Source organism: Aythya ferina, assembly GCF_964211825.1.
Source record: "Aythya ferina genome assembly, chromosome: 3".
Lineage (NCBI taxonomy): Eukaryota > Metazoa > Chordata > Aves > Anseriformes > Anatidae > Aythya > Aythya ferina.
Window position 1 is genome coordinate 31,611,002 of NC_140298.1, and position 27,367 is coordinate 31,638,368.

Sequence of the window (27,367 nt, forward strand, 5' to 3'; positions counted from 1 at the left end):
TTTATTTTCAAGGTGTCTACAATTTTGCAGGTAGCAGTGACTTTTAGGAAGGTTACGTAGGGCATGTCTAATGATGGAGAAGCATTAGTAATGTTCCTTGTGGAGAGTTTCTTATCACTGAAGAATTAGAAGGAATGCTTTGTTTTTTTGTTGTTATGTTTTTGTTTTGTTTGAGGGAGGTGGGGTCGGGGATGGGGTTTGTGTTTTTTTTAAGTGCTTTGTCCTTGATGGTGAAATGAAGTATATTGTTCCTTTGCTTGCATTCCTTTAACCAAGATCTAATTCAGGACTTCCTTTTGGTTTTATGTATTGATCAGTGACAATTCTATCAGCTGATCAGCATGCAGTCCTAACAATAGTTGGTGAAGAAACTTTATGAATTGGGAGATTTAGCTACTGAATTTTGTCTGTTTGTTTTTCTTCCCCTTATACTCTTCAGATGTTGAATAGAATCCTCTCATTGCACTAGATGCTAATTGAAACAGACCTCATAGTTATTTTGTTGTTTATTTTAAACCAGTATTTGGGTTTTATGTTAACGTTATGGAATAAAACATGAATTCTAATTTTCCCTAGTCTTGCATGCAAATTTCTAAATTCAAGTATGTATTTCTTGGAAACAGTATGTTATAATTTAACACAACAGGGTGAAAAACTCTGCAAAGGAGGTAAAACATTTAGGTTTTCTTAATTGGGAGTATGTCTGGAGAATGCCCACATTTTTTCAAAAATAGGGAAAACAAATTCTGATCCTGTATACATTTCCCCTGATAGGCAGACATGCACAATTCTAGGGCTTGACAGTAATCTGGGCACTAACCAAGTCAAAGAAAACAATCCAGATTTTCCCAGTGACTGCCTTTTTGACATTCAAGAATATTCCATTGCACAGCTCAAGTAGGCTGGAGTACAGCAAGTCTGTAGGGTGGAATGGTGTTAGTGCTGTTAAAATGTCAGTTCATATTTTTCTCCATAGACAAATCATTGACTGCTCTCAGGGATGTTTCTCCTTCTGTTTGTATTACATTCATAAGAAAAACTGTGTGAAGTAGACCCCGTGTAGATCATGCTGCTTATGTGTGTGTTTCGGAAACTGGGGCTGGAAGATACCTAAATTAGCATGGAAGTCCTTTAAAACACCTTACAGCTATTTCGTCATCAGAAAACATCTCCACAGTATTACCTACATTCACTTCCTTATAACCTGAGGAATAAGAATTGTCTTTGAGATAAATTTGAGAAAAACAAATGCAGAACCTCTGTCACTTTCAGTTCTAGAAGAAGTTATTGTTGTCTGCCACTGACAGCATGAAAACCATTGAGTATAGAGCTGCTTCCTTCTACGTACATCTGACTGCTACAGTTGATGTGTGAAGGGAACAGTTCTATCAGCCTGATCTAAACCTCGTTGTCACCAGAACCACTTAAAATTGTGCAATTGCTCCCTCTAATTACATATCTGAGATTAAAGAAGATCCAGCACCAGAAGTCCCTGTGGCACTACAGTTGCCTTTAGCACCCATATTCTCCTTATACAATGTGGTAGTCAGAGCAGTATCAGGAACTCAGGAACTTGAGATAAGAGCACGCCACTCTGGGATAGGCACTTGTTCTCTTGTAAAAACTTCATTCTCTGGAAATGAGAAGCAGTCCCCTTCTCACAGCTGAGAGCCTGGGCATCACAGCATGTCAGAAGATAGACATGTTCTTTGCCACTATGAATGTGCCCAGCCAGGACCTTGTGGAGATCAGCTGTGGATGGATAGAAGGTAAGATTAAATCCCCAGTGCTACACACAGCAGTATTCAGAAGATGAAGTGGCAGGACAGACAAAAAGGCATTTTTGTTTGTTTGGGCCTATACCTCTTTTCAGCCTGTATTTCCTGGGCAGGACTAAGTCCCACAGTAGCCTGCTTTCCCTCCCTCACCCATGTTTCTTTCTGCGTGGCCCTTCATGCCCCTTTCCTTGCCTATGCTCCTTCCTATGCCTGCTCGTGCCCCTGTGCCTGAGGCTACCTCAGTGGCTCATGCTTGCTCAGTGCCTCAGTAAGGACAACATGGCAGGTCCACTCAGCTTCCATTGCTCTTCCAAACCTGCCCAGGTGGCTTTTCAGTTATTAACAAGCTGTAAGCCCCTTGTCTTTTAAATATCCTATAGAACATAAGTAGCTAAGACTCATGTCTTTGAAGAAGGGAAAAGCATGAGGGAGCTGGATGTTAGGTAAACTTGATGAATAAGCAAGGAAGGCTCAGACTCAGCGAGCGCGTGTTGGGGTTGCTGGCCCTGAGGGCAAGCAAGGCTGAGGTGAGCTGCTAGCTCTGAGGAGAGCTGGCAGAGCAGGTGGGAGGCTGAAGGGAGGACATGTGGTCTGCGCAGCTGCTCAGGCTGTTGAGTACAAAGCACAGAAGAGGGGAAGGGTCTATTGAAGAGAGCAGCATTAAAGAGGCGGTCATGCATGATTCAGAGAGTAGGATTGCGGGTGCTGGGGGACTGAAATTCTTGATTTGTGTTGGAGTAAGTTGGTTGGTTTGTGGAGGCTGTTATCTAGTTCTCAGCTGAGTACAGAGGGACTTGGGTGTTTTTCTGCCTTCTCTGTCGTCACATGCTAAGAGGAAAATAAGTCTGGGCTGCACATGTATATGTGGGCATGGTACTGCCGTGGTCTAGAATGGCTTCTCATCATCTTTGTGCAGACTTCACAGTACAGAGATGACACATGCCATATCAGCCTTCCTAGTGCCTACCTCTGCCTTATGTTTAATGATCTGGCTGAATACCTTTTCCACTGAGGATTTGGGCAGCATGGTAAAGTGGTATTTACTCTGCTGTGAATTGGCACTTGGACTCCCTCAGAACCTGTTATCTTCAGAATGGAAGAGACTCTGGCCTTGCTCTTGGAAGTTGGGGCATTCAGACTGGCATCAAAGGCAGGACTGGTACAGACCTTGGTGCCTGTGAGTTGTTCCTGGTGGTATCTGAGGGCTGTGTTACGAGAGCAGGAGTCCTGCGAAGGTTGCTAAATTGTGCATTGCTTCATGGCTTCTTCAATGCTGCCAAAGTGAACAGTTTGTGAGTAGATAAACTGGGCAGTGGTATTGCAAGCTCCACCAAAATCCTGCTGACAGCTCTCCTGTTGGCCTGAAGCCGAAGGCTTGATCGCTGGTAAGGGCCTGGCAGTGAGATTCTAGGCAACGCAGACCATGCTTGCGTGTGCTGTGCTAGAGCAGCCACAGGTGGTGCTCTGGCAGTCTCTGAGGGATGCCTGCTCCCTCCCCAGAGGGCATAATGGGGCACCAGAGGGCACCGAAGGAAGTTCTCACCCACCCTGATCCTTCTGGGGGAAAGATGGCCCTGTGTGATCCCACCTATGTGCCTCTCAAATCTTCTCTATGGTGAGTGTTGTGTGGCTTAGGCAGGATTCTGTATGCAGACTTGGGACCAGTACTACCGTGTTAGTATTTGATGTAGCCATCTGTTGGCTTTTCCAATTGAAGGCACTACAAGAGTTTCTGTGAGGAACAGGGGGTATCCTCCTGTTTATTCTGGAATTGTCTTTCTGGCATGGTTAAGGTTAGAGATGAGATAGCATTAGCAACCTTTCTGGATTAGACCACTGAATGCTGAAGTGCCTCTCAGTTTAAGAAACATGAGCCCCCTGACATCTAATCCTTATTTTCTGCTAAGGAGAGTCACCTCTGCTTGAATTGCTGCAATGGCCCGTGGCTTTCTAAGATTTGAAAACTACCGTTTGCAGGTGACTATCGTTCCTTCTGTGGCATTTAGTAGTAGGAGTTGATAACAGATCTTTGTAAAATAACACCCTTAGAAGAGCATTTTCTCTGGTGTCGAGCTGAAATGCATGTGCCTGCCACAGGATGGCAGCAAGGGGACACGTTTGAAGCATCCTCTCTCGGTTCTAGGATTACATTCCATGATGAAAGAAAGGCCAAGCTAGATCACTCTGACGATACGACAAATACAGGAAAGCCTTTGTGTATTTTTATCCATTATTAATGAAAATAGTGCTTTACATAATGTATTACAATATGATAATTTGCTACTTAAAACCACTGAGCCACAAAAGCTTGCCCAGGGAGTGAGTTCTGAGAAATATATATAGTTCTTTGTATAGGAGTTCATTTTGGGGAGAAGGGGGATTAAATACTAAGAGTGAAGTATGTAATCTCATTTTAATGCTCCCCAGTAAATACCTATTTCATTCTTACTACCTTTAGACTTGGATTTCCAGTGCCTTAGGATCATTTAAATGATCTCGTCACTACAGTGCAATGCCCTGCCATGATATACCTTGGATTTCCCTAGAATTCAGTGCCTGTAGCCAGTCAGCATATTAAAATTTACATACATTTGCTTATAGCTAGTTTGGTGTCATCTCACCTGTAACAATGCTGTAAATTTTTACATCAAGGATTCTTAAGTTGCTTCTACTGGTCCCTGGTTGATTGTGTGGTCAATGTAATTGATCAGCTGTGATCACAATGACCTGCCCCAGCACTGCACACTGATAGCTCTGTGTTCAGTAAGACTACGTGAAAGCTGAAGGGGATTTATAGCCTTGCACCTCTTGAGGACTTTAGTGAAATGAAACAGGTTTTTGAAAGTCCTACTGTATGTAGGATATATAGTCCTACTATATGTAGGATTTTGATGTACAAAAAGGATGAGCCTTTTTGTTAGAAAATACAATTTTAAAAATGAAAACAAAGTGCAGCGGTGTGACAGGATTTCCAAGCAGCAAGCTCTCCACCCCAGCAGAGACAGCCTTTTCTGCTGCCTCCAGCCAGGGATCTCCATCTCCACCACTGCAGGTGCATGCCCCAGCTTCACAGTGCAGTCTCTTCCAATCCAAATAGGAGGAATTTGGTGTCTCAGAATGCCCTCAGAGCCCTGCACCCCCTTTGCAGATCAGTGCCTGTAACATGCACAGAGGCAGCTGCTCACCCTTTCAGTGCACATGGAAAGATGGGGTGGGGTGCATATCTTTTACTTGAGGAATAAAAGCTTTCAGTTGATGTTTGGGAGAAGAAAAGGAGTATCATTAACACAGTTTTACTAGGTTCTCCTTCCAGCCAGGCTGTTAAAGGGTCATTAATTGGTAGGCTTTTAGAGAAAATCCTCAGCATCCCTGAGCCTCTCTCCTTTTCCAATGACAGAATATGATTGAAAACATTATGAGGAAGCAAATACATTTGATCTCTGGACTAGTATCCAGAAAGATCTCTCTCAAACTCACCATATGTGCCAAGGAGGCTCAGGACATTCGGGTGATGTGTGACCAAGCCCTGAACTTGGCAGGGATCTGCTAGGTTTTCCTGGGCAAATAAAATACCCTTTGTGGAATGCCTTGGCACTCTAATGGTGAAAAGTGCTGTTCAAATCTTAGGCTTTATTTTTCCAGTTTACATCAGTAAAGTGACCTGAGGATCGGCTGACAGCATTTTGAAAGCTCACTTTCTGTGCATCTGCAAACAGGGACGGGCTCTGTTTTCCCTCTCAGCAGACACAGCCCTGGCTGACCTCCTTGGAGGATTATGAACACAAGTGGGCAATGCAGTGCAGCGCCCGACCTCTCGGCTTTGTGTCAGGCTGTGCATTTGCGATGTGAGTAAACTCCTCACCTCCTCTGACCTTGCTTGGCAGCATGTGCCCTCACCCAAATAAGCGGCCTGTTTACTTATACGCCAAGCAAACATCTCTGAGAAGCTGATGCTGCTTCTTTTGAAGTACTGAAGAACTTTGCCATTCATTTGCAAGATCAGGCTGTATTTTTCAGGAGAGCCACTCTGAAATTTCTGTTGGAGCTGTTTCATCTTGCTTCTTCTCTGAGAAGTCAGTTGCTTCCTTCTTTTTCCCTAAAGTGCTGTCCAAGCAGAGTGCCTGCAAACAGTACTGGTGTTTTAGAACCATCCAGAGTAAGAAGAGACAATGTTTTCTCTTCTGTAGGGCTTGTCTTGTGCTGAGTATTTCTCTCTTTTAGCAATGCTAACTTTATTTTGGCAGACAGATGCATTCAAGAGCTGTTTATAGCCCTATATGGCTCTTCAGCACAAGCTACTGATACCTATGACCTACCCTAAATAAGACCCTGGCAAAGTACTGTGAGTAATTCTCAGGTGGTATTGTTGTTGGTCTTTTCATTCAAAGCTGCAGTGAAAATATCCTTTTGTTAAGTAGATCAACATAAATGGAAAATACTTGAAAGTTAAATATACATATATATATCTTATGAATATTTTTGGTTTTAGATATGCCTTGCGTCAGTATTTACCTTGAGAAAGGCTGGCATCTACACTTTTTTCATACAGTGATGACATCTTGAAGATCGCTGAGATGATGGCATCTGTCTTCTGTAAAAGCTGTTGACCCAACCTTGTGGTGAAGGACACAGCCAGATACAATTATAGCCCTGCCTTTGTGTACTGTTAACAAAGAGGTTAGGAAAACATGTTACTAACTCTCACTTGGCATTATTAGATGCTGAGAAAGCTTTTTCTACAGAGCTGGGGAAAAATTGGCTTGTTTTTAATGCTGACCTTGGACTTGCTGAATAGTAGCTTACTTTTTTATCAGTTACAATGTGATGAGTTATGACAGGAGTTATTAGAAGATTCCCAATGACGTTCTTATGTGGAGAAAAAAAGTAGCTTTTCAGTTCAATGTCTTCTTATGTATCAAAAAAAGTCTATTTTAAGAAAAAATATATATATACTTGGCTGTGGTACTTCATTAAACATCTCAAATCTTAAAGTATCTTAGTCATATTTAAACAAAGTTTCTCTTCATCTCTTATGAGATGCGCTGTCTGGGGAAAGATAAACAAAGTTGTGAAAGAGCATTGCAGTCAGAGTTGCCACCACAGTGATTTCTCCAAAGCACATCTTCCTGCTAGAATGACTCTGGATGCACTCTGCCTATATTCCCCCTTTCTCATGAAGAAAAAAGGTAGAGGCTGTTGCCAGTCCTGCTTTGCTTCAAATAGTCTTAAATGAATGGGTAATTGCTTGTGTCTAAATTTCTGCAGTGGTGTGGTGGTCAGGGCAGGTGTCTTTTTTAATCTTCTCAGGCACCAGCACTTTGCAAGCCCATCTGCATGCCCATTTCTCGCAGTCAGTGGCAGTGTATTGCTGACAGCTGGAAGCAGGGCCTTCGTGTTCACTTGCAATAACCTCTCCACCCACTATGTCTTACTCTGCACTGTGACTGTCCCATGTAGCACAGCGTCCAGCAGCCAAAACTAGAAATGGCCTAGCTGTGGTGGGCTACAGAAGTTAAAGGTTACCATATGTTCTAATGCATGTGGCTCTAGGTGCCCTCTGTGTTTGTTGGTGGTTTTTTGTTTGTTTGTTTGTTTGTTTGTTTTTGAGACCTTGCTAATTGAACACTGCCGGCTATCTGCAGCCAGAGATGTGGCTAAGCTTTTCTGTTTGTTTATTGTGTGTTTGTTTTTTTTTTCTCTCTCTCAAATAACATTTTGTGATCTTGCATCCCTACACAAGTCACAGTTATCCCACCAGGCCAAAAGTAGCTCCTTTGAAGCAACTCATAAATGTGTTTGCTGAAATCATGTTTGTAATCAACAGCAGTGACCTGAGGTGCTGAACAATGTTTATTATTGTGGTCAGAGAGACGGGTGTGCTTAGCCTGAGTTTATTCAAGATGAATTTAATCAACATGTTTATCCACCTGAATTGCCAGGAAGGGCAAATTTTGACCTTAATGGTATAAGGAGAGGCAAAAAAGCCACAAATCTTGACACTGGGGTAGCCATGCTGGCTAGAAAGGGGGAGGAGCAGCCTGCAAGTTTCTCCCATGCACAGCAGAGTCCCAGGAGCTGTGTGTTATCTGCGTCTTTTCTTTAGTGGCAAGCTACAGAAGTTCCTACAGCTGGCCTTGGGACTCGCTGCCTCACAGATCTCTGTGTGCTGATCACTTTTCCCTTGTTTCCTCACAGGGGGAAGGATGACCAGAGATGCTACTGCAAATAGGAGAAATTGTTTTTGTACAATTTCCTCTACCACTATTTCTGGTTTTGGTCCATGGGTGTTATTTACTAGATGTAATAAAATCAGCTTCCAGGCACAGAAACCTGTTTCTGCACTCTTTTCCACCATGTTGTCTTTCCCCCTCACAGCATCCATTCATGACTTTCTTCTGCATCCCCTTGTTAGTGCCCAGGTGAGAGCCAGTGGGCAGCCTGGTCTGGGGTCTGCGCATCCCCCGGTGGCAGGTACCCAAGCATCAGCTGCAAAAAATGTCTTTCCTTTTCAGCATCCTGAGGGGATGCATTCTTTCTGGTTTACTTCAGAAAAAGTGAGAGCAGAAGAAACCAGCTTGTCCAGGGCTTCTTTGCGAGTCTCCCAGACTGATTGTTATAAGAGGCTTCTGTTATCTGCTCACACATCTGCTGATGCATCTGTTGGAATGTAGTATTAAAGACTTCATAATATCTAATAGTATATATTTTATAATAGCAACTTACACCAGTAAACAACTATGCAGTATCAGCTGAAGGAAGCACAAAGCTAGGTTAAGATTATTTATGTTTTCAGTGATTTCCTCCTGCTGTTTTGTATTCTTTTAATCCAGGATTAAATTCTAATTGTGGCTAAGTACTCAGGAAGCTCATCAATTTGAATGGAAGTTTTAGGAAGCCAACATTTCTGAGGCTTGAATGGGAAGTTATGGGGTATGATTCTTACTAGCTTGTAACTTCTGGAGGTTTTGTGCAAAGCAAGCAAAAATTAAATAAATGGAACAAAGAGAGAATCCATTTCTTGAATGTGATGATAGACAATGAATGAAAGTACAGTGCCTTGGGTTTTACACTCATTTGTGCTGCCTTATGTAATCTCATATGAACATATTAAGATAAAAGTCTGTGTTTCTTCTTTCATAGTGTGGATGTTGGAGCTGAGCGTGAAAAGAAAAAGCATTGTCTAAAACGAAACTCACACTTTCCTCAAAGCAGTCAAAATAAATCTGCATAGTTTCACACAGGGCAAAAAAACGTAGATGCAGTTAAGCAGGAGGTTTGTTTTTTCTGCAATTTTGGTAATAAATCTTTGATATGAAGGAACAAAACTTCACTGAAGCCAATGCAGCTCTATCATGCTGCTGCCTGCTCTATGTAACCTGTAGCCTTATAAGTACAGTTATCACCATTGATAGTTATGCACTAACACTGCGGTAGTATAGCATGTCAGGCTTGCTTTTCAAATCTCCTGTGCCTGCCTGGAATGATTTTTAGCCGGTTTCAGTGTGACAGCAGGGTTTTTTTTCAATGATCAGGTGACTATTTCCTGATTAGTTTTACTTGTTTTTACAGACATGATATAACCAGAAGTTTTGCAGAGATAGGAGTAGCGGGTGGTCATTCTGTGTAGAATGATATGCTTGTGGCCCTGGCACAGCGTTACAGTGTAGGAGAGCACAGGCCAAGCCTGGCAGCAGGGGTCCCACTGGTGGTGATACAGGAGGCAGTGGAGAGGCATGACGATGTAGGGTGGTAGGAGAAGTTGGCACAGGACATCAGGGGAGGCTTCAGGGCTTTGAGCAGCTCCACAGCCAACAGTTAAGTGCGAACCTGGAAGGAAGGCAAAACTGGCATAGACATAGAAAAGAAAATAGAAAAGAAGTATGCAATGTATGTAAGATATATTCTATATAGTAAACTCAGTTGCAATGTGGAGTTACAGACCAAAGATAAAGAGCAAGGTGTAAAGCATGAAGGAAAATGTGTACAAATGCTCCAAAGAGGACGTTAGAATGAGAAGGAGGAAAACAGCAGCTTCAACATCATGTTCCTCCTGGCAGGACTTACTTAGTCCATAGAATATAACTTTAAGGTTCTCCTGGCATTAAAGTCCTTTTGCTATGTGTTGTTTTCTTATTGATTCTAAATTTTTGCCTTTCCTACAGAGAGTGATTTCTTCACGAGTCAGTGACAGTTCATTTGATGCACCTCCCTCTCACAGCATACTTCAGAGTTTGGTAAGCAGAAATGAACCAGGACATTTGAACCAACAAGTAAGGAATTGATTTCACCTCAAGAAAAAAATGTTTGTGTACAAAAATTTGTATGTGAAAATGTCATTTACTTTTAGCAGACAGCAAGCAAGCTTTGTATTGATCATTAATTGTGAAGAATAGTTTCTGTTTTGATCCTGTTTGTAAGTGGTAGTATCTTCATTTTTCATGGTTCACGATATTTGCAGTGTCCATAAACTCTGCAGTCATATGTTATGACACAAACTTGTATTTGAAGAAAAGCAATATTCTAGGTGCTCTCCTCTCTGACATGCAGCACTGAACTGCCACAATGAGACATGCCCCAGTGACAGGACACCAAGGCAGCCACCATTTTGAAGCAGGTTTGTCTAAAGCTGCCATTATAACAAGCTCACTAAGGATGACTGGACGGCTTTTAAGGCCAAAAAGACCAGTGTTATTAGAACAGGCACTACAAATTACTTTTAATACAGAAAAATCTGTGCAATTTATGATAGCAGGTTGGAAATATAAAAGCTTAAATCTTGTATTCCACTGGCCTGTGTCCCACAGAGAGGCTCCTGCCTTCCATCTGAATTTCCACTTTTTCTTAGTGATCTCACTTCCCTAGGATACTCTTTTTGTCATCTCAGAAGCCTGACTTCCTGCTCCTAAATGTGATGTCTTGTGAACTCATTCAGCTGCCTACAGGGTTTAGTTTTCTTTAGCATCACCTAACCTGCTCAGTGTAAGTTCAGCTCAGAGCAGGGCAATAAAATAGTACAAAAGCCTCAGCCACCTGATCTGCACAACACATATTTGCTTCTGCTAAATCATCTTCATCCAATATAAAAGCAACATATGTTTGAAGCTGGGAGAAGGTCTGTTTTCATACTAGCATCAATTGAAACACTGTGTTCCCTGAGAAATTGTTAATTTCAAATTGTATATTGCAGTAATGAGCTCTAATGAAGCATTTTTTTCTGACAGCTTTCAAGATAGAGAATAAGAGTAAAGTGTGAAGTAGAGCTGGCTAAACCCAATTAACATCATGGAAGAAGCATGTATTTTACAATATATTAATTACATGATATAATCATATTCTTAACTGAATTTGCCAAGTAACATAACACAGAACTGAAATGTGGTTCCAGCATACATCTACAGAGTGCATGAAGTGCATTGTACTTATGGTAAGTGTCACAGGGGAAGGGAATAGTCTAAGATTAGATGGACATACATATCATAAATGGCGCAGCATATTTCATATTATGATCATTCTTCTATTAAAAAAAAAAAAAATGATGTGTTTTTTCTGCTATATGATCAGAGGTCACCACAATGCCACCAGCTGAATCTCAGCAATTAAAGAACAGATTCAGGTCTGCTTTCTTACAGGTAGATGTTCCATGTAGCATGCAGCAAGCACAGTCATTTCCATTCTACAATTGGTATGTTTTAAACATTAATACCCTGATCTAATGTTTATAGGAGTTTTGAGTTCATTTGTCATTGGGAACATGCACAAATTATTTCAACAAGTGTATTTTATTGGAAGTGGTGAACAAATATATAGTCTTATTTTGGAAAATAATCTCTTACTGATATGAATTGCATTTTCTGGCTACCTCAGTGAAGTTCATAGGCATAACTCATCATCACAAGATTATTCTTTCCAAGACTAAGTACTATCTTGTTGGAAATTGATTGGATTTTTTATTTGATATTGATTATAATGAAAAATGTGAAGTTGAAACCAAAGTAATTTATGAAAAAAAATCAATGTAGAGATTTGCCTAGTAATATACCATTGGATTAGTTTGAAATCCCCTTGATTCATACTTTTCAAAAATTTCACAAAATATTATGCCTTCAAAATGCCCTCCAGCATCTATTTTTATCTGCTTATTGGTATATGGTGTTAAACCTTTTGCATATTTTTCATGTCTCACTTTCTCCTCTTTTGCCCCTAGTCCAAACTCTTTAATCCCCGTGTAACAGGTATCATGCAAAAGCAGTGCTGTCAGATCTCATGCTAGCTTTTTGACAAAATCATTCCTTTGGCAACATCCTAACTTTTTGGTGCCCCCCAGGGAAAACAGATGCTTGTTAGAAACATATGACATCATAAATTTCCTGTCACACACACATTTAAAATCTTACTTTTTTTTATGATGTACTGGGAATTCTTGGTAAACTGAACTGTCATGTAACTAGACTGTCTCTCTCAAGCCAGTCAGTATTGCTGTGTTACGTGCCTTGCTGTGGTGGTATATATGTCCCACTTAAAGAGGTTAGGGACTAGGGATTAAAAGGCTGTCACACATTTTAGCAGCCCAAATAAGAGCTACCTGCTGGCTTATATCCATTCTAAATTGGCTTTGTGTTCCACCTCAGAGATTATTGGTTGGTTCAGTGTGTCTGTACCATGGGCTTTGTTAACCTGTCATGTCTTCACCCAGTCATTTTAATCAGGTGTCCTCAGGCATCTGTGGTTTGAGAAGGTTTTTTCCTTCCTTAATGTTCCAGGAATGGCTTCATTAAACCTTCAAGTACAGACATCAATATTCATTTCTTATATTCATGGAATCACGGAATGGCTTGGGCTGGAAGGGACCTTAAAAAGATCATTTGGCTCCAACCCCCCTGCTGTGGGTAATGATGCCACTCACTAGTCCAGGTTGTCCAGGGCCTCGTCCAACCTGGCCTTGAACACCTCCAGGGATGGGGCATCCACAGCTTCTCTGGGCAACCTGTGCCAGTGCATCACCACCCTTGGAGTAAAGAATTTCCTTGTATTCACCTGGAAAATGAAACAATAGGTACTGATTATATTAGGTAGGTTTTACTTCCCCCAGTAGTGTATTTTATCCTGTAAGGATCTCAGAGAGCCTTGCACAAAGACAGCTGAGGGACAGCATTTCTAGAAGTGTAGAAATGGCAAAATTTCCCCTAAGGTCATATATGCTCCAGCCATGAAGCAACAAAAGTGCTTAAAACAGAAGGTAAGAGTCCTGACGGTCAGTTGTTTTATACATAGCGTAGAAGCAGTCAGCTTCTGCTAGTCTTGAAACCATGGCTTGCTGATGGTCTTAAAGTCCAAATTCTGCTTTCAGTTGCCTCAGTAAGCTTGTTGGATTTCAGCTGGTCATGGGGAGTGTTCAGGGTTCATCCCAGTCTACTTTCACAGCCAACGATTTGCCTTTGAGCACGATGTGGCTATTTCTTCTTGCTGCAAAGGGTTGCCCTCCATTATTATTCATCACACTTCCTTTAGCCTCCCCTCTCGAGGTGAGGCGGTTATAATGTTTGCTGCTTCAGAGGAACTAATTCAGACTCCAGTTTTGAATTATGACTACAGGCAGGTTGGTAAGACAGACTATATTTGAAATGCAATCATTGATACCTCAGTAAAGACTGAAACTACTCCAAACTGACTCACTGAAAGCACATGTAATGTTTCTACAAGATCTCATTTTTCAACAGTGTGGGATAATCCAACTTAATTGGAACGTGTAAGATTGGCAGGTGCTTAGCAGTGTTAAAATAATATTCACAGTTCTTAAGACAATTTTCAGTACAGGTGGAAAACAAATTTTCCCTTTATTTAAAATTAACAACTTGTGCTGCTAGTAAAGTAACTTCATAGTTTACTACTTGTGCTGTATTAAAGTCACATTCTCAGATGCACCTTCTTCTTTAATCTCTCTGAGATATTTTTCCTCAAAATGTATTTAAAACTAAAACCCTAACACACTTTAGTGATGACAAAAACATGGAATTAATAGTATTTCATCAATATATCAACATGCACTATGCTTGTGGGTGTGCTTGTGAACCTGTAGGCTATGTAGTATCACTCCATTTTAGAGGAGGTTGTCTTTTTGTCAGATACACATTCTTCATTCAAGATTTCTTCATGTAGCAGTTACAAGGATGTGAGGAAATCTGCTACGTTTGGCTGTCACAGGTTCACAGGCTGTATTAATAGATAGGATTAGTGAATAAGCACAGGTCTGAAGGCTGTAAAGCTCCTGTCCCTTGAGACTTCCTTCTTTAGGTTATTAGTCTCATTGAAGAGCTTCTCCGAATAGCGGGAGCAGAAGCAGAAGAAAAGGCTGGATTTATTTTATTTTGCCTGGCATTTGAGATATACTGGGGTAAAGGCAAGTTCTGGGTCATAGGCTTTGTTGAAAATGTCTCTCCAGTCTCCACAGGCACCCTGGAGGAACAACAACATCAGTTTCCTGAGCAGAGAGGCTGCTGTCACGGAACAAGGAGAGACTATTATAGGCTTCTACCTACTGGCTTTAGGTATGTACTTTGTTTTGACTTGGCTTGTAAAATGAAGCTCCTAGTAGAGTTTGGTATAAAGCTCAGAGTGACTGCACTTGGTTTTTACCCATAACAGAATAAGATGTTATAAAATGCAACTTTTTTCTTCAGCTATTACAGGATTAAGCTTTCTTTTGCTAAGAGGTGATTAATAATCAATGCAAAAATTTTGAAAAGAAAGAAAAAAAACACTCAATCCTGCAAACTCTTAATTACTGTTCACTGAATTTAATATGTGGAAAGAGCACATATTAAGAAACACCTTATCAGAAGTACATATAATACTTCTCTATCTTCTTATGTCTCAGTAGCACTGAATTAATGTTCTGTGATTTCCAGAGTTTTGACTACTGCTGGTCAGTTGGCATCTTACAATTACCTCCTGCAGAGACAGAAAATACAGTTCTATCATTTGTTTTTTTCCCTAAATTAAACTATTTGTACTACTTTTGCTTTAATTGTTCACTGAAAAACAAACAAACAAACAAAAAAAACTTCTTTAAACAGGGCCTATGAGAGATCTAAGGACTAGAGCATTATCCTGTGTTAGCAGTTCCAATACTTCACGTTCATTTACGTTCTCCTGTGTGACAGCTATTATAAGTGTATAGTAGCTGAAAATGGAACCTAATATGAACTCAGCTGGATCACAGTGCAACTTTGTTGGTGTCATTTGTTTAAATATTGTCTACTTGAGGCAGGCTCACTGAAGGATATGAGCAAACCTCATATTAAACTTCATATTAAAGAATGCAGGTTTGGTAAGTAATCAAAATTTCCATCTGTATAGTTTCACATTAAAGTTCAAGAAAAGATAACTTCTACATCAGTTATTCTAAGCAGCCCATACAAAAATGTTTATTTTTAAATGTTTGACCTAAGCATTTTTTTTCTTTTTCTAAGCTTGCCATATATTGCAAGTAGCTCACTCACCATCAGCTAATGCTTGAAAAAAACACTGTGAAAATTATAATGTAAAACAATAAGTACTTTGTTTATATGAGATTTTCTGTTTTATCTGTAAAAAGTAGGGGAAAAAGAAGTTGGTTTGGAATAAAAAGAGAGATTCTAGCCAAAAGAAAAAAAAAAAAAGTAAATAAAAAAGCATGACTTTTATCTTATTAAGAAACTTAATTAGAAGAGTGCCTGCAAGATAAAGTGGAGTTATCTCAAATTCATTCCCAATCTGTTCGCATGTGCACACCCCAGCACAAATGGCTGGGAACAGGCTGCACCATCGGCTAATGAATTAATCAGTTGCATTTAGGACTAGAAAAACCTTGTGGGTCAGCAAGGCCAGTCCCCTGCTGCGACAATATATAATCCCTTTTACAAAGCTATCATGCTTCCTTTTACAAATGGTTAGGGATTTTTGTTGTTGCTGCCCTTCTTCCAATTGACAGCCTGTTCCTGACTTCATTTCTGTGTTGGGTAGGACCGTTTTCCTAAATTCTTAGCTAAATTGATCATATGAACTTTGTCCTTTTTGTCACTCCTTTTAATTTAAATAATTTTTGTTGCCTGCAATTAATCTCCCACAGCCTCTCTGTATCCCTAGAGTAACATTAATATCCTGTTGTCAAACTTTGTATTCCTATATTAAGCAAATGAGGGTTTTCTTTATCTCCTGTCATAGGTGTTTCCTCTGTCATTTTAGCCCGTCATCATAGCAGCTTTTTGCAGTTCCAACTTTGACTCATTTTTTGAACCAGAACTACATACAGAATCCAAACAAGATCTCACCATCACCATTCATTCATATTTACACTTCTGTAGCTCTGCTAATCCCTCCTAGTGGTGCCTGTGCATCACAGACAGGTAGCATGTGCTTCTTCCACTGAAGGTGTTTTCCTTTACTGCTTCCTAATGCTGACCTCACCTCTTATTAGCAAATACACCTTCAAGTACTTAAGCACCCAAGCTTTTACACTGTTCTGTTAAATTTCATTCATTCCTAATTACTGCAGTCTTCAAAGTCACCAAGTAATTTTTATATGCTATCCAGTCATCTTCTATCACTGATTGTCAGCTTTCACCAGCAATTTCATAGCTGCTGTAGCTCCTTCTGGTTATGCCAAACCTCTCATGAACCTAAAACCTGTTCTGAAGCCGATCATGGAGGAAACTCATTACTAATCTCCCTGCACATAACATTCACGCTCAGGTCCACATCACTGCAATTGTTTCTATTCCTCACCTGTGTGAATAAACAATTTCCTATATGCTAACAGAATACATGTATTTATTAAAGATAGTTTAGTACTTCTACACCAATTTCTTTGGAAAAATACTAGTAGGGCATAAGCTAGTTTTCAGAAGCCCTTATTACCAAAGAATCTATTTTTCATTTTATAACCATCTCTTTATCCTCCCTTTAAAATTTGGCTTAAGGACCTGCTGCTGCAGGATGACTGAAAGACTGTAAATAAGGTCTCAAAATCAGTGAGAAAAAATTGGAACTTTCCAATTGTGTGTGTTTTATGAGTCGCCACAATATCTTCCAAAGCACTCTTTAGTACTGCTGTCAAGGAGAATCTTTCTTTGAGGGGACTGGTGAAAATAAGCTGTAAGTATAAAAATATTAGGGGGGAGAATTTCCTTTATGATCTTTCTAAAAGAATGTTTTTCAGAGTTTGACAGCTAAAATGTAGACAACAAGAAAATAACAATTTTCAGCAGGAATGTTGTGTTTGGTGGGTTGCTTTTTTTTTTTTTTTTTTTCTTCCAGCTTATGATGTTAGAATTCAATATGTATTTCTTCCGGATCTCTTTTAAGAAATATTTGGATATGCTTTTTATTTATTTAATTATTTTAAATATAGAGACAGCAATACAATTCCACTGTTAGCAGCTACATAAAAAACACATCTATACACTTCATTATAATTGAAGTTTTATATATCAAGGGGCCAATGCATTCAGCCAAACATTACCTGTTTTTGAAAATGGACAAACACATGAACCAACAAGTTATTACCAAAATGTTTCAAACTTTGTAACTAGTCTAAGCTTCATCTGAGTTTACTTTCTGAAGTCTATTTGTAATCAACTTCATCTGCCCCATGTATCTGTAAAGCTGAAGTCCTACTGTGATAACGTCATACAGCTGCTAAAGGTTGCACGTTCATTGGTTTTTAAGTGCTCCAGATCCTTCTGACAAGCTTGTAAATGCTTGGAATGTCACAGCTGCTATTGAAACTTACCACCAGATTCAAAACTGCTACCTAAGTCAAATCCAGACTGGTGGGGTGGGATGACATTTTTCCCCCCATAAATATTAATTGTAATCCTGAAGTAATTGTTATTTTCTGTGTTTAGACACAGTTTGCTCTGTGCTCATTTTCCTAGTTCCCTAGATTCATATTTAACTGGGACTGTTAGAATGAAAGTTTGGCATAAAAGAAAATTTTGAGCATGACAGAATATTTGATAGAAAACAAATTCTGACTCTCTGTGAGTGCTCACATCAGAAAGGCATGCTGAGAGCATTACCAGCCTGATCTGAAAATGGGAACGGACCACAAGACCCAAACTTGCCTTTAAATGGCACTCATTTCTGAATGGTGTCAGTAAGATACTTGACAAGTGACAGAATGAGTGTTATTTTGGACAGTTATTTGACAACTAAACCTGAGAAGGTGGGAAAGAAAACAAACTATTCACAAAGTATCCATCCACAAAATGATTGTATTTACCGAACAAATAATCTCTCCACGCTTTGTGAAGTCTAAAACATGATGACTTTTCTTTCTGCCAAAATTGGCAATATGGCCTAGATAGGATATTGTGTATGTATAATTAGCGGTGAAGACTGAAAACAGAACAGGGTCACTTCACAGCTGCAGTAGTTAATGACAGATTTGCAACCTTTATATTTTCTCACTGTTTTAGATAAAAGATTTTCAGATGATAAAACTTGACAGCAGACTCCTTCAGATAGGGATTTACGCTTACGTAGTACAGGCGGTGGAGTCAGTGTTCAACTCCATTCATGCCTGCTCTATATCTAGATACTCAATCCAATTTCATTCCTAGAGGTGAAGCCAAGGGAAAAACATAGTTTGCCCTATGACACTGAGCCTTCACCTTTTGTTCTTCATTACTTCATTACTTGAATCCTTCCACTTAAGACTGTATGTTTTAAACTGTAGATGGGTGAGGTATAACCCACCCCTTTTTTTAATTAATTCTTATAAGTTTTTAAAAGTAAGGCACACACAACAGTGTATGTGTAGTATGAAGAAGCCTAAGTATGTAAAAAGGACAATTACCTGTCCTAGCTGAGCATGGATGCTCGCATCTATTGAAAATATGGGAATATTGAAAATAAGCTATTAGTTTCCCTATACCAAACTAAACTCTGGGGAAAAAAAAAAAAAATCTAATGCAAACAATGAAATTGCACACAGGCTCTGGTGTTCATCCCTTGTTCATAGCCCTTCTCAAACAGATGAGAGAAAAGAGGATATGCCTACATGCTCAGGCTTGGGTGATCTGGCAGAAATCTTTGTAAAATTGTTGCATTCCACATTAGCTGTTCCCTGTTCCTGGCAATTCACTCTTCTCAGATGCTTTCAGCAGAGACGTTTTCACTGTCTTTATTCATTCTTGTTGTCTACTTTTTGGATGCTTGTTTTGCACTGGCTGGTGGACAGCATGCTGATACAGGACTTTGCATTTCGGTTCCTGACTTCTACCAGCTTGCTTGGCAGCCTTCCCGTTCCTCCCCTGCAAGTCATGGATAACTGCACCAACCTACTTTGTGGAGCATTTTTGAAATCCGAGGATTAAAATGCTCCATTAGGAGGTATTACTTCAGGGGAAGGATTACTACTGAGTTATATAAGGGCAATACAATGGTTTTTAATATTGCTTTCCATCCTGTTCCTCCTACCTCCCAGTGTTTGCAAATGTGGTACCAACTATGTTTCTGTAAGTAGAAAAGGTCTTCACAGCACTGTCCACAGATAAAAGCAGGTTCCTGAGGAGTATGGGTGACTCTTTAGTTTTTCAGTATGTAGCGATTATCAACGCTCATTTAGCCTATTCTGCTCTGATACTGGCAGTCTCACAACAGCTGCTCTCAGTCCTGTCCTCTGTTAATGAACATCAGCAATTTTGTCACCTGCCATTTAACTGCCAGCATCCCTCGTCAATGAGACCATATCAGACAGCATTACAGCTTGTAGGGGAGCTGCGATGGCTCTACTCTGAACCTTATGTTGAGTGGAAGTTCTCAGTTTCACCCTGTCTGTTATTTTTCTCTCTCAGCCACTTAGAGATCTCAATTGGAACCTGTCTGTCCTTTCTCACCAGAATTTCCTGAGGATCCCGAGATTGGGTTAGGGGGGTTTGTTTTTGTTTTGTTTTTCCATATCTTCCTGTAGAACATTGCAGACAGACTGCAGAAAGCAGAACTGGTTTCCTCAGCTCCATCTCTTCTACCCCTTGTTTCATTGAGAGGTCACCTGGTGACACCAATGCCTTATAGCACTTCAAAGTTCAGAGGTTTCTTTCTGGCCTCTGGATTGGCCTGTGATCTGCCCTGAGGCACGCATGCCTGCAAAGCAATTGAGGAAATTCCTGCCCTCACCAAGTGTCAGAACTATTGCTGCATTTGCTTGGCATTACATTTTTAAACCTTTTTTCCCTCATTGTATTCTCAGGGCTGGGGAAGAGGTGTTTTTGTTTGGTTGGGTTTGGCAAAGTCCAAAGTCAGCAACCCCAAAGCAGCATGCCTATCTGAGGGTGCAGAGATCCAGTGTCCCACAGTCACTGCTCTGGTTGATAGTACTTTTATGTCACCATTGTTTTTGTTACTCAAAACAAAACTCACTTGTTTTCTTAGAACCAAGTTCTTTCTTTTTTATTTTACTTTTGATCAGAGTACTAATCAGGCATACCTCCAAGACACATCAGGTGTTTTAGGGACTGCATATGCCAGTGAAGGTTACCCACCTGCAGTGGTTGAGAGCATTGCCCCTGTCTTCAGAAGTGTTATGCATGCACTCTCTCTCTGATTTTATCTCATTGCTTCCCCCACTCCCATTCCTCGGTGTCTGAAAGTAGTTTTGAAAGTGATCACAAATACGGGGTGTCTGTCATCTTCATCTAAAATAGCTGTATTGTTCTTTTGCATGACCTTTTTCCTCAGTTTTTTTTTTTTTTTCTTTTCCCCTAAGACACTTTGACTGAAAACTCCCTTACTCTCCAGGCTCAAGGGAATTTGTTCTGTGTATTCCAAGCAAGTGCACATGTATGACATTGTAATCCTCCTATGTATTACACTGCATTGCATTGACAAAAGGTTACTGTTTATAGAAGTGAAATTTTATTATGTTTGCCATTTTAGCACAGTCTCTTAATATTGATAGGGAAAATACTTCCACACCTACTGCCTTGAAAGTTATCTTACCTTAGAGGAGGTAGAGTTGACGCATGTAAACACTACAGCTCTCATGATTGCACTGCAAACTGTCCTAATGTACTCCCAAAGCAGTCAGTCCTCCCATGCCCTGCTGTACCTATTTATAATGCCGAGACCCAGAGAAAAGTTGAAAACAATTTCTGTCTAGAAGAACGCACAGTCTGGTAATAAGACTCCGTTAAGAAACATTGTCACCTAGTGGCCAGAATAAGATACACTTATTGTTGTTGATCTTATAAGGACATATATCTGTATAAATATGTATGTGTGTGTATATATATATATATCTACACGTATGGATCTCAACATATCATTACACCCATGTCTATTTCTGGTTAACGCCATATGTTGACACATCAGCTCTTCCCAGTTTGAAAGCACTTCAGCAACTCATGTGTGTTTGCTATGCGAGCCAGAACGGCAGCTTCTTGGCAGTTTTACAAAGAAGTTATTAGAAAGGAAATTAGTCTGCAGAAAAAGCTGTTTGCATTGCAGTACCGAGACTGTACTACCAAGCACCTCCCGCTCCAGACTAGCCACTGCACCCTGCTGGGCTGTAAATATGTAACCTCGCTACTTGGAGAACAAGCACATTGCTCACTGGTGTTTCAGCTAGTGATATTCCCAGCTGGCTTGGACATATAGAGGAAATTTCCTGCTAAGTCCCTGCCTTGTGAGCCACAGTCTGACCGAGAAACACCGGGTTCCCATCATTTGGGGTTATTATGTTTCCCAAAGGAAGGCAGCTGCCCCATTGCTGTGATAATAAACCTGTCAGCTGTTCTTCATCTTGTGAACTTCTCTGAATATCTAGAGGTGCTGTGCAATGCCGTCACATCACATCCTTCTTTAGTACATGTATTTGCATCTTGTTGTGTCCATATTCAGCATCCATACTCCGGGATAACTACTTCTTGTGTCCCGATGGAAGATTAATGTTTTTCTCTGACCTGGTTGTTAGTTAAGGTTGCACCTTGGCACCAGCTGTGGGAAACAAATCCACCAGCTCCTAGGCTCCTACAAAGTTGTTCTAAGCAGCAGACACCCAGAAGAGGTGGTGTTTTGCTCTGCATTAACAAGGTGAGGTGTGTGCAGTCATGAAGCAGGTTTTGGGGTGGAGGTGTGAGTTGATGGGAGCTGGGTGCTACCTAACCTGGTGCTCATCAGGAGTGCTCATCACTCCTGAAGCTGTCCTGGAGCTGTCCCCTTTACCAGCTAAGTCCCATTCTCAACAATGAGCCTGATACTTACAAGCAAGCGTCTTGTTAAACCTAATTCCTTTCTACATGTCTGTATCACTTCAGAAAGTGGGATGCAAACAACCCAGGTCTTGCATGGACAGGTAGAGCAATAGCCACACATATTTGTGTGATACTCTGGATCTCTCTAAATGAGTAGGTGACTGATTATTACCAGATTCAGAATCATCTCCCTTCCTCATGTTTTCTTTGTGTAGCTAGACATACAAGACTGTAAGAGAAGACACAACTTTTTCTTTTTTTTTTTTTTTTTCCTTTAGTGCTTCTGTGAATGTCCTTTTCTAAATGTTCTTTTTATACAGATTAAGCCATTTCCAGCTGGAACAGACTTTGCTGAAAGGAGATCCTCGACTGTTCTAAGAGAATAAACTTAATTGTATTAGCTGAAAAGGGCAGTACTCCAGAAAAGACTGCTGAAGCATCTCTGTGACTATTTGCGTGATCATTCAGGATCCATTACTGTATACAACATATCTAAACAGCTGCAGCTTCTGGCAGATTTTATGTAGTCTCTGCTCCACTCTACCACTCTTTCTATTTTTTCCCCAGGAGTTGTTTCATGAGTTTCATCCATCTATTTAGGAAAAAATAAATAAATTTACTCTAGGCCTTCAAATGGTGGATCTTCGGGAAACACAGCAGCAACTCTTTGTGTTCATTCTGTTTTATTGCCAGTTATTCACTTGTTCCTAATTCTGAAATACACCTAGTTACTTATAAAGGTTTCATGCATAAGCTGTCCAGTGGCTAAAATACAGTTTCAATTAATTTCTAATGGAACAAAAGGGTAGCATTAGAAGTGACATCACACATTTACAGATTGAACTGCTGCTTGCTTTGTTTGGTTTTAGATTTCATTAATTTATTTTTTTTTTCAGGTTGGCTGTCTTGGTTTGGAAATAGCATTGTGATTTTTGTCCTGTATAAACAAAGACATCTTCTGCAGCCCACTGACTACCTCACATTTAACTTGGCAATATCAGATGCTGGCATCTCTGTGTTTGGTTATTCACGGGGGATCATTGAAATCTTCAATGTTTTCAGAGATGATGGATTCATTATCACATCAATATGGACTTGCCAGGTAAGACTGGATTATACTCAATTAGACAAAATAAGTGTAGCTATTTGTGTACATACTGTGTATAAATAACAAAGCAGGACCAAAAAGGTGAAAAGAAGTACTGACTAACCTTCCAAAAGGACAGTTGTCTCTTTTGCTACATCCATAAATCCATGTGATTGATCAGCTTTTGACATATTTTCAGTGATTTTTCCTACCACAAAAAATAAACATATCCAACACGCTGACTGATGCTACATTTAAATGCTGTCCTTCCTACAGGAGGATTCTGTATGCTTGAAATTCATAATTTGCTTTGTAGAAGAGGGTCTAGAAACCTTAGAGAAGGTTTGTATAATGAAAGTTTCACAATTATTGCACAAAAGATGTCCTTTGCTATAGTGTGTTTACAGTTTTATTCTATGTTCTTGTGGTCACTTGAGGAGACCAGCACTGATCAGTTCAATCCACATATACCATAGAGAAGATTTACTAGTGAGTTAGTCTAAAATTGCACTTTCCAGAGTCATTTAATCTTGGTTTTACAGGAAAACAATAACAAAGTGGTTTCTTGTTTTGGTTGATTTTTTTTTCCATAGTGATAAAAGGATGCTTATAGCATTTTTTCTTATCTATATTTACCTCTTATTATCTGCTTTATATCCTTTTTTCTTTTCTTACTTGAATCAGAAGTGCATCTGCAGAGTATTATGGGACTTGGACTTGTGTTTTGCAAGGTATTTTAGACATTTAATCTAAACGAAGAAAACAAGACTGAGTTGATAGGGATTTGATTTTTTGGAGGCAGCCTTGCACATTGCTTTCCTTCTCCCCTTCTTTCCTTCTCTGGTATCCACCAGAGAGTACTTTGCTCTTTGTAGGTAACAAGCTTTTCTTCCCCTCCATGTGAGCCATCAGAGAATCTAGCTCTATCTCTTCACAATAGTTCTTACTGGTTTTTTTTTGTTTGTTTGTTTGTTTTTCCTTAGCTTCATGTCATAGCTCACACTCATGTTGGAAAGCACAGCTGCAGGCTCTGCTTCTCTTCAGCTCTCTTGCAGCTAGCCCAGTTGTTGACACTTCAGCATTTAACTCAAAGCAACCTAGGCTCCTGCTTGACAAGGCATTTAGAGCAAAGCTTCTGCATGGCACTTGGGCATAGCCGTTAATTACAGCATGCAGCTAGTTGTGCTGAATCGCTTGCAACGTTATGTCTAAAGTCTTTCTGGATTTGGGGTCTATGGTACAATGAGTGACTTCCCTTTATGGCACACTTATCCCTGAACCTGGAGGCAACTTTTTGCCGGAAATTTGAAAAATGTTATTATTGCTAATTCTGAAACACGCACACCTTCATAGACAGAATATAAATATGTTCCACAGATAAATAAGCACAAGCCTGGCTCTCTGGTGCTGTCAGTAACATCTGTGAGAAAATATATTTAATGTGAATGTCTGCTTCATGAAGGAATCAAAAATCTGAAAATCTGAAAATGACAGGATAGCCTACAGCAAGGTATAAAGTAAGATCATGATGAAGGAAAAGAGAGAGAGAAATAATCCTCTTTTCTTGCTTTATTTATTTATTTATTTTTATTTAAAGAGGAGGTTGAACTACTGTGTAACACAGCAAAGAGAATTTTTACAGCTTGTGTCTGCTTACCCAGAGAATACGATTTTTCTGCAGAACACTGATTAACCTAAGAGCTGTAGCTTCATTTAAAAAAAAAATAAAAATAAAACAAAGTTTTCTTACTCAAAATATGTGTCTATACCCATTTGGCAGACAAGGTTTTATCAAAATGAAGCTAATTATTTCCTCAGTAAAATCCCATTATTTCTCTAATGAGAAAATTGAGAAAATCTACAATTGGAATTTAAGGTCTGTTGAGGATAAGCTTCCAGAAAACCTTTTAATTTTCTTTATTAATGGAAGCTTTTCAGTTCACCAGATAAACAAAGACATACCTATGAATTGTAAAAGTCACACCCAAATTTAGAATAAAACAGAATCCCATTTTTCCACATGTTTTAAGAAAGGTTGGTGCTATGGTTAGGGAATGAAAGGTGAAATCTGGATCTCTGGGTTCCATTCCAGCTTTGCCACAGACCTCATCTGTCAGACAGGGTAAACCACTTAGGCTGAAATCCTGAACTGAGGTCTGTGGCATATCAGAAAATTTACAGCCCAGCTGGTTGAAAGAGGTAGCATTAAATGACCTTTCTGGTTTCCCAGTTTTTACTACCAATGAACTGTCTGTGACTTGCTGAGTGAAAACCAGGATATATTCAACAACAGGTAGGATTCCTGTTTCCATCAAGATTTTATTCTGTCTTGAGGGTCACAAAAACAAGTTTAAACCCTGGCATCCATCTTCTTGATTATTAAGTTTGGCAAAACAGAAGCCAGTGATGAAAAAGTAATATTTGTTAAGATGGTTCATAATTTGTAAAAGTACTGTGGCTATCTGTGAGACCCCACCTAGAGCACGGTGTGAAGTTCTGGGGCCCCTATTATAAGAAGGAGATGGAGCATCTGGAGTAAGTCCAGAGGAAAGCCATGAGGACGATTGGAGGCCTAGAGCACCTGTCCTATGAGGACAGGCTGAGGGAGTTGGGGATGTTCAGCCTGGAGAAAAGAAGGCTTTGGGGAGACCTTACAGTGGCCTTCCAGTGCCTAAAGGGGGCCTACAGGAAAGCTGGGGAGGGACTCTGTCAGGGAGTGCAGTGGTAGGACAAGGCGTCATGGTTTTAAACTGTAAGAGAAGAGATTTAAATTGGATATAAGAAAGAAATTCTTTACTCAGAGGGTGCTGAGACCCTGGCACAGGTCACACAGAGAAGCTGTGGATGCCCCATCCCTGAAAGTGCTCAAGTCCAGGCTGAATGGGGCTTTGGGCAGCTTGGTCTGGTGGGAGGTGTCCCTGCCCATGGCAGGGGGTTAGAACCAGGGGATCTTTCAGAGCCATTCTACCCAAACTATTCTATGATTCTATGATCTTCAGGTTTTTAAGAAGAATATTGTACTGAAATTGCGGGAAGCTTCTCTGTGTTAAAAAAGATTTGTACACTTCTGTGCATATGCAGACAGCCAGCACAAAGCTCATTATGAAAATGCTCATCACTGAACAGCAGTAGGGTTTTGATGGCTTGTTTTTTGCTGTTTATATGGTGTGATACATTTATAGCCTGACCAGAACGGGTCTTGCATCTGGAAGCCGGGGAGTGGGGGCCTCGGTGACAGGAAGGTGAAGTCATGCTTTCTGTCACAGCTTTCTGTCACAAGTGTGTGTCTCTTGGTCCCCTGTTCTCACTTAAGCTCCTCTGTAAGTAGCTAGGGTCACAATCTGGACTGCTACACACATCAAGGCTGTTTCTTCAGCATGACTCACGTGTTTTCCATAACTTGGTTCATTTTGCTGGGTCCCAAGGATAGCCTCACTTTGGCTTTCTGTCCTTGTCCATTTCATTAAACATTTGCTCCTGTTTGATCAGTCAGCTTCTGCTGTCAGGTATACTTAGGGAAAATTTATTTTTCCAAGCTAGCCTGTCATTTCTGTTTATGAAGAAATTTCATGAGCTCACCTCACTTAATCCACATAGCTATTTTCCCTTCCTCTGCCTTGGGCCTTCTTCAGTGCCTTTCGGTGATATTTTTCAAAAGGTAAGGTTCACCATGCTTGGCTGTCCCAGGTAGGGGGAGTGGGGAGGAGACATACAGATACTTCTCCTCTAGAACAATGTTGTCTGGGAAAAAGCCCCATGTAACAAAAGAAGTACCTCTAGATAAAAGGACCACCTTGTTGCATGCATGCTGAACAGGACAGATGCGTGTGCTCCCTGCTCTCCCCCTCTGTACGGAAGCAACACTACTACTCTTCCTCATGACAGATATTACTTTTCTTTTCTGGAGGTTTGACAGAGCTTTGCTGTCAAGAATGAGGTTACATGGTAGGTCTGTGTCGTGGTTTAACCCGGCTGGCAGCTAAATACCACGCAGCCGTTCGCTCACCCTCCCCCCTCCCTCTCTGGGACAGGGGAGAGAAATGGAAAGTGAAGCCCGTGAGTTGAGATAAAGACAGTTTAATAAGACAGGAAAATAATAATAACAAAATAATAATAACAATAATAATAATAATAATGTTACAATGGTGATAATAGGAAAGTAATAATAATATGTACAAACAAGTGATGCACAATGCAATTGCTCACCACCCCCTGACCGATGCCCAGCCTAACCCCGAGCAGTCCGGCCCCCTCCCCCCGGCTAGCCA

General features: G+C 40.3%; 1 protein-coding gene across 1 annotated transcript in view; it reads left to right on the plus strand.

Moving 5' to 3' along the window:
• Window positions 1-14,205: 14,205 nt before the first annotated feature.
• LOC311435014 (visual pigment-like receptor peropsin) overlaps window positions 14,206-27,367 on the plus strand; it is a gene marked incomplete at its 5' end in the record, with an annotated part of 30,956 nt that continues 17,794 nt past the window's right edge. Inside the window, 2 exons of the mRNA XM_084515635.1 lie at window positions 14,206-14,323; window positions 22,909-23,114. Of these exons, the coding sequence (XP_084371761.1) occupies window positions 14,206-14,323; window positions 22,909-23,114 (324 nt within the window). The remainder of the gene's footprint in view (window positions 14,324-22,908; window positions 23,115-27,367) is intronic.